Consider the following 8,505-nt stretch of genomic DNA (forward strand, 5'->3'; position numbering starts at 1 on the left):
TTAAAAAACCTGATGAAGTTACTCTTAAAGTGTATGAGTTAAAATTTTTACTATTTATTCTTAATTAATATTTTTTTAACTAATATAAATATTTGACTAAAAAAGATATTAATAAAAGTAAGCGATAAAAATTCAGACTCATACACTTTAAAGAATATTAACAGTTCACTTGGACATGTCCATTAGTTTCAGTTTTTGGACATCTCAATTACATTTATAGAAAAAATCATCAAATTGACTAAAACTTTCAGTACTCACTCTGTCTCATTAATTGTGCTGTAAAACGCGAGTACACATGAATAAAGGCCACAAACAAAAAGATATGTACTTATTGAATCATAATAGAGGAAAACAGTAATCAATATATCATACGTACAACGTTCAAGATTTAATTATATTGATTGAAGCAAAAAACAGTTTGTGGCCGCAAAACAGCCGGATAAAAGTAATGCCGTAAATCAAGTCCCTGGTATAAGGTTGATTGGTTATAACAATATTTCTGTAACTACAATAATAGCTAAATAATCCACAAGCGCAAAAGCACCACCCACGTACATATATGTTTTACTGCTGAAAAGACTTGAGGGGGTCTCTTGGGTCAATTTCAGTTATAAGTGGAAGATCAACGGGCAAAGTTTCTGGACTGAAGCCTTCTTCCGCGAGCTTCTTAACCACTTCCTCAAACACAATTTCGTTGCCACTCCGAGTCAGATGCAAACCATCTCTGCATTTCCACACAACAGAAATTTAGGGAATGTTCAAGCACAATCTCATTATATGTTTCCAACCAGTACTTTTTTTTTTTTTTTTTTTTTTTTTTTTTTTTTTTTTTTTAAGTAAATGACGAGAGAGGATGACTGATTTATATCAAAGATAAGTAGCCCATCCTAACTGGTCGATTTTTCGACCAATTCTGGTGCTGATGAAGGATTAAAACAATAAGAAGACAAGGCAACGATTGGGAGCGTGAAAAAAAAATACTATCTAGCTAGGGATTTAGTAATCAGCTAGAAGACTGCAGCTTCCTACTGGGTTATTTACTTGTGTTGTACAGCTGGCGTTTTATTATTGGCTTTTATGTATTATATATAGGCGGTCAAGTTAGTTATATTATGAGATATACTGCAATTGTAATTTCTTAAGTCTGATAGAATTCTTGAAGGGGCAAGAATTCTGGGGAGTGCTTGTTTCCTGAGAAAGTGAGAGAAACTGAGAGGCATTCAGTAATTGAGAGGTTCTTGAGACTTGAGAGGTTGCGCTGTATTGAGGGTTAACTACACCTTATAGTGGATTTGGCTAGAGGCTAAAAACCTCAAACTTGGACGTAGGATTGCTGGAATCCGAACCAAGTATAAATCGTCTTTGTCTAGTGTTTCTTCTTTCTTCTTTGTTCTTGAAGTGGTTTTCTCATCTGGAGGTATTTGTCGAGTTTCTGGGTTGATTTCGAAGCCGAGTCTGGGAATTTTCTTAATATCATCATACATAGTTGATGAACGCACGGTTTGTTCAGGAAAATAAAATGTTGATATTATCAAGAGCGGTGGTTACATGATGCAAATCTGTAATTCAAAATGTTGAAAGCTACTATTGTTGATGAGATTCGTGAATTAGTGCAAGGACAAATAAAAAGCAGAATAACATAATCAACGAGAAGCAGAAAAGGAAAAAAAGAGACCTTAGACAAGCGTTTTTCCAATCCGGAAACTGCTGCATCTTGGTCCAGAGATCGATCACCGGGATCCCACACTCTCCAGCTAACTTAACACAAGCCTTGGCGTAAGCCCCGGCAGCTTCATTCGTCCTTTCTGGCTCATTTGATGGATTCTCAATATAAGGGTGTCTGTAGAGCAAATGCATATAAATAATAATCAAACTAACTCGTTCCTTTTCAAGGTAAATACAACAACATTAGAAAGTAAAGGGCAACAAGAATCATAACAAAAACCTATAGGGGAAAGAATACGCGAATAAACTGCAAAGATTTGTAGCAGAAAATATCATACCGTAGACGCCCATCTTCATCAATTGGCGGCGGAGTAATGAGGAGAATACGAGTTGTAGGCCATCGCTTCTGAAAATCATGCAACAAAGTGAAAACTATGTAACATTGACAGAAATGAGAAATAGACAAATTAAAAATCTAAAATTGATGTATAAGGTTCTTTGTTTGCGAATTTTTTGTTATACTCTGTTCTAGGCTTGGTTTTTAAATTTGACAAATGCGAAGATAAACTTTTTTTCTTTGGCTGGAGAACTGAAAACTTGTTTCTCAATGCAAATCCCTTTTTTATTATGCTCTTTCTAAATGTTATTAAAGTTGTTCAGGAAGGATCAGGTGACTAAACTGCTTTGGTTCATACACCCATTTAAGTAATAATAATGAGGAGTTTCCTTTATAGTATATTAAGTATCCATTGATGGTATAATGGGAAACAAACAAATTCCTTTTCTAGTGTTTACTAAACTTAAAAATAATAATCCTGTCAATATAATTACTAAAACGGTATTTCACACAATTAGATAACTATTGGTTTATAACATGGAAACTTATTAAGATTATGCAAGTAAACTAATTTAACATTCATTCTCTTTAACATGAAATCAATACAAGGGTGTGTAAGCATAGTATTCCCTTTTCTCATTCCTTAAATTGCATGATTTTGGAAGTAAACACTTGATAAGAGGGGCCTCTTAATTTTATAGAAAGATAATTAAATATTAACATTGAATATAGTTTCTTTTATATACTGAAGCATGGATGGGAACTACGAAAACAATTATAATTGGCTACGTTCACTTTGTGTCATAAAACCTATTCGGCCTTTTTTCTGTTGTTGAATAAACTGCGAAAGTTGATATCAGAGATTGATTACACATCCCAACTTTATTGGCACCCCACACCAATCTCGTCCTATACCAAAACTCTCGTCCTATTCTGCCTTTTATATATATATATATATGTTATACCAACACAAAAGAAAGAAAAAAAGTTTTAAAGAATCAGCTACAACTACAACTACTTTATCTTTAGAGACAAATATTTTGCATCTAATTGTCCTTTCCTTGTAGTCAGCGTTGTCATGTAGACTTTGCGCAACTGACTATCTCCCAATACCATCAAACTCGCATGCCATCCATCCATCTTTTCTTCTTGCGCTTTAAACAAAAAGGTAGGATTGTGAATCCAACAAAAATTTTGGGGGTGCAGAACACTGTGATTCTTATGTTACTAGGTCATGGTTATTAGTGTTAATTAACTTGCAACCAGTGTAGAATAGTTTAAAAGAGGATCATTGGTGCCACCCCACCCCTCATTCTCATCACCAGTAGAAGAAATCTAGGGTCTCACACAATGGATTGGGAAGGGCCTAATTTAATCTACTCAAGCAATATTCCATTGGTCAAACGATGACATCTCGACTTGGATAAACAATGACGCATGATCAAAGAAAAGCAAAACGACATCACAATGAAGAAACACCAAAGGATAAAGTTCCAAGCAAAGGTTTCAAGTGAATCAACAAACTCGAGCAAGGACAATCGGAATTGTTTAATCGAACGGTCCAAGAAAGCATATGAAGATCCAATAGTCTGACTAGATTTGAGAGGAAGTTCCCACTGAAACCTATAAATAGAGGAGGGAAGGAGGGACTTTCTCCCTCTTCAGACAGTACAATTCTAGAGAGAGCAACCAGAAAGCCCAACTCTATTTTTTTTTCTTTTTTTTTTAATTTAGAATTCAGAGTCTTTTTGACCGTTTGAAATTGGAAATTAAGTCTTCAAAATTGATTTGGGGCTAGACAAAGAAAACCGCTCCAACACAGTATACAATAGTTACTCTTAAGTGATTCAATGATTTCTTCTTTGTCACGCAATCTTTAGTATGAGATCAAATTGATTCTTAATGCATAAGAGAGCCTATGGGCCCGTTTAGTTCGATGATTCGAGTTTTTAATTCGAGTTGAAATGTGACTTTATGTGAGAGTTTTTTACTGTAACAAATAAGTTAGATGTGATTGTTTCCGAGAACTTTTTACTGTAGCAAAACTCAAATTTTAAACTCGCATCGGTGAAATAAACGGGGCCTATATATATTTTATATTAAAGAATAAAAAGCAAGAAAAGTAAGTAAAAGTTAAATGAAACGCTCTTGCTAATACTCTCACAGCCCCCACAGACTTTACTGTTATATCTGACTTTATGTTGTTCACCAATACCACTGTCCCACTCATGCATGCATACTTCTACTCTACTTGCTTGTAAAGGTGGAAAATAAAGAATATATATGATCTTTTCTTTTTCTTTTTTCTAATGCAAAAGTATACCTAATTCAAAAGATTGATATTTCCAAAAGGTACTCCTACTATATAGGCATCCAAGTCATTTGGACCACCACATGCAAGCATCAAATCTTAAGAAATTGATCACCAAAAAAAATAAGAAAAATCTTAAGCAATAGCCTAATGATCAAGTGGTCCACACACGGTTCATTTCCCCGCTCTAAGCATTCGTCAAGGAGGGGAAAAACAGAAAATTAAGAAAGGAAGAAAAAAGAAAAGGTCTGAAATGAACATGATTTGGTGTAATATTTAATGCAAATAATGCAGGAAGACATGATCGTCACATCCATTTAAGCATACTAACTTCACTATTTCTTTTTTTTTTTTTAATGCAAGACATGATTGAACCTACAACCCCCACCCCAGTAAAACCCTCCCAGTGCCACTAAATCAAGAGGTCTTAGACCATACTAACTTCACTATTTCATGACCTAGGCGTAGAATATGGTACGTGATATTCTTAAAGATATTTTAATGTTCTAATTTTCACGCTCAAATCTATATCTACGCTTATCCTTTATCCTTATTATCTACATAAAAAGGATGTGTGGTTCATTATGCACTATCACGATCGGCTATTCAAACTTTTAGTAAAGTTAGAATTATAAATTGACAATCTGGTCCGGCAACATCCCAACTATAGTCCTACGTTAAATAAAAAATTTCATATATTAGAATTTATTTAAAATCTAAAATATCAAATAAATTGCAACCAAACAATTTTATAGTACTAGTTATATACAAAAAAAATTCAAAAAATATATATATTACTCTAGTATAGGTGTGATCAGAGTAAAGAAACACATACTGACAAAATAGAATCAATGAAGACGCGCAAAATCCCAACCGCAACTTAAAATTGTGATACGAAATGAACTTTTAGCAAAAATCACAACAAAGCTCCATCAAATGCCATTATAATTTATCAACTTTATGGGTCCCCAATTCCCTGAAACGTCCATATTCAGACCCAACTATTATATAGAGCAACAACAGACGGTTCATATATATATATATATATATATATATATATATATATAAGTTAGGCGTGCTAGAAAGCGAAGGCCACTAGTGCTAATATATGGTGCAATAAGAGCTATGCGTCAAAAAGTTGAGGACCATTGAAAAGGACACTACGATTAAAACCGCCCAGCACATAATTTTATTAGCAATATCAACAAATATTTATTATATCCAAACAATATATGTGACGGTAGTCGATTGGCAAAAACCAACCGGGCCTAGCTGACTTGCACCCACTAGTTTACTAATTTGGTCACCATTTTTTGGCGTCTGACCTATAATCAAGACTCTCCGGCCGGGCCCCTTATCAATCTCCAAAACTTTTGACCTCTCAACAGCCACACCACTAGACGATCAAAAGGATAATGCTACAGAAATGGACGGTGTTGAAGACCATTCACTAATCAAAAGTGGGTCCCCAATACAGGTGGTGTTCAAGTATTTATTGATCAAAGCAGCAATACGATAATTAGGAATGTCATTTCATGAAGTGTTAAGTCTTCATCGGATCTACGCCTAGGGGAAAAAAAAAAGGGTAGTATCTTAAGAAAAGTTGTAAAGATGATAAACATTAAAATAGATCATGTCCTCTCACTTTAGGACTTGCCTAAAGCAGTCACTCAAAAACAGTGAGTCAGTGACTTTTCAAGTTCCGAAAGGCGCAATATTTTTTTTCCAACAAATTCTAAAACCATCCTTGTAGGAGGACATTTTTTTCTCTTTATTTTTTTTGATATATTTATTAATTACTTACTTACCTTGAGAAAGGAGACAATGGAACGGAGGTTTCGTTTGTACTCGTCAAGAGGCACGTGTTGGAAGGCAGAGCATCTATTGGGAAGGCAAGCGTCGTTAGCCCCAAAGAAGACGGTCACCACTAGTGGCTCTTCATTATTCACTCCGCCGCCGCCGCCTTCCGCCGCCCCAAAAACCCTCTCCGCCACCTTCACTGCCCATCGGGTATTGTACCCACTATACCCTCGTAGCACCACATCCACCTAAACCAAAAAAAAAAAAAACGTCAATTAGTATCACAAAACTCACAAGCTCAAACATAATACATCTTTTATTTTTTCGGGTTCTTAGGATAAATTGAGAAAGTCAAATATTTCAAGAAAAAGAAAAATCTCAACACATATCATTAGAAACTCATGCAATGCATATATATATATATAGACACACACACACATATATATATATATATATATATTTATGTATGTATGTATGTATGCATGCATGCATGTATGTACCGTGCGAGCGAAATGGTGAGCAAGAGAAGAGCCCCAGCCACCGTCGCCGAAGGATTCTTCGGTGATGGAGTCGCCAAAAAGATAGATCTTTGGCCTCATGATCTTTGATTTGGGTGGTTGGTTTATTGGGACAGATCAAAACGTTATATGTATGGAAGCTTCTTTTTGGTATGTAAGTAGTTGAAAAGCCTCGAGTACAAATCAAGAGCTTCACGTGGCATGCAATCCAGCGCCTGCAGAAACTTGAGTGTATAGGGTTAATATTACCTGTTTCTCTGACCTTCTATCCCTCTCCATACCTTTATATAAAAAGCTGCTTTCTTTTAAATGCTATCCCCATTAATTTCTCGCACCCAAAAAGACCGGTTCTTTAATCTTTAGAGAGAGACAGAGAGAGGGTGAGAGAGAGAGAAGGTAAAAACAAAAACAAAAGACGCTTACAGAAAAGCCAAATTAAAACGTGTAGTCTTTCTTTAAATATTGTTTAGTTTTTATTTTATATTTATTTTTTTGGTAGAAGAGTTTTTATTTTTTTTATTGGTAGAAGAGTTTGGGAAATCCGATATAGTTTTGCACCCCCAAGGAAATATCAACGCCAAAATCGTATGTTAATACTCATTCTTCAAGTGTCTTTTGTTGTTAATTTAACATTTTTAATTATTAAATATAATATAATTTGTCGTTATCAACTGTGATCCTCACCTTTAAGTTTAGTTAATAATACAAAAATATTTCTATAACAAGCTTATTATTTGACGGTTGATTAGTAAATATTTTTACTTTTAGTAATTTGAACTTGAAATAAAAATTTTAAATTCAAAATTTTATTTAACATAGTATTTTATATTAAAAATTTAAAGTTGAATACCTAATCAAAAATATTATTTTCATAACATTCTGAATTCAAACATAAACTTTTTGTTATATTAAATAGGGAGAGAATATTGATATGTTAAAAGAAGCTTTTTATATCATATCTAAATTCGCATTTATTAACAGCTCCTCTTTTATCAAATACAGCCTTGATATTTACTCAAGATAGTATAAATATCATATTTATTAGGTTGAGTATCTTATGGTTGCAAACTCCACGCTTAAAATAAGTTTTTCATGATACTCTAAATCAACAAAAATTAAATAAAAAATACTTTTCTTCAAGAAACCAAGAGTTACGGAATTAATAAAAAAAAATTTTGATAATTACGGGATTGATCAATTTGGAAATTGATTTTCCTAAATAAAGGCTGTATTTCAACTTTTATTTATTTATTTTGTAATTTGGCATATTGTGAGAAAGTTTGGTCTAATAGCATCTCCAATAGAGATGGTAATAATTTTCACGAGGACGGGAATCCGTCCTAAACGGGACTGAAATGGCAGATAATAATTATAGATGGGGCGGAGATGGGACAGAATTTATGTATATACGTACATATTTATGTAACGTGCGAGAGAAATGGTGAGCAAGAGAAGAGCCCCAGCTACCGTCGCCAAAGAATTGTCCGGTGATGGAGTCGCCAAAAAGATAAAAGGTCTCGTTTATTTGGTCTAATTCGAGTTTTAATATAGGAAAAAATTCTTAAAAATAATCATATTTAATTTTTTTATCACAATAAAAATTTTTTATATAAAATTATTTCTTAACTCAAATTAAAAACTCAAGCTCAAAATCTTTGGCGTCACAATCTTTAATTTGGATGGTTGGTTTACTAGGACAGATCAAAAAGTGATGTATGGAAGCTTCTTTTGTGTTAATTCAAGTAGTAGTTGATAAGGCTCGAGCACTAATCAAGAGCTTCACGTGGCATGCAAATCCAAAGCCTGCAGAAACTTGAGTGTATAGGGTTAATATTACCCGTTTCTCTAACCTTTTATCTTCTCCTACCTCTATA

General features: G+C 33.9%; 1 protein-coding gene across 1 annotated transcript; it reads right to left on the reverse strand.

The window, feature by feature from the left end:
- Positions 1 to 364: 364 nt before the first annotated feature.
- On the reverse strand, positions 365 to 6,944 carry LOC21389592 (GDSL esterase/lipase At5g45920). The gene is made up of 5 exons (XM_024173505.1): positions 6,614 to 6,944; positions 6,122 to 6,361; positions 2,004 to 2,071; positions 1,676 to 1,840; positions 365 to 724 (listed from the first exon to the last, which is right to left on the reverse strand). Exons 1-5 carry the CDS (start codon positions 6,710 to 6,712, stop codon positions 565 to 567), a joined length of 732 nt encoding a protein of 243 aa, XP_024029273.1. The 5' UTR covers positions 6,713 to 6,944; the 3' UTR covers positions 365 to 564.
- Between the last annotated feature and the right edge of the window lie 1,561 nt (positions 6,945 to 8,505).

Source organism: Morus notabilis, unplaced genomic scaffold (assembly GCF_000414095.1).
Source record: "Morus notabilis unplaced genomic scaffold, ASM41409v2 Scaffold183, whole genome shotgun sequence".
Lineage (NCBI taxonomy): Eukaryota > Viridiplantae > Streptophyta > Magnoliopsida > Rosales > Moraceae > Morus > Morus notabilis.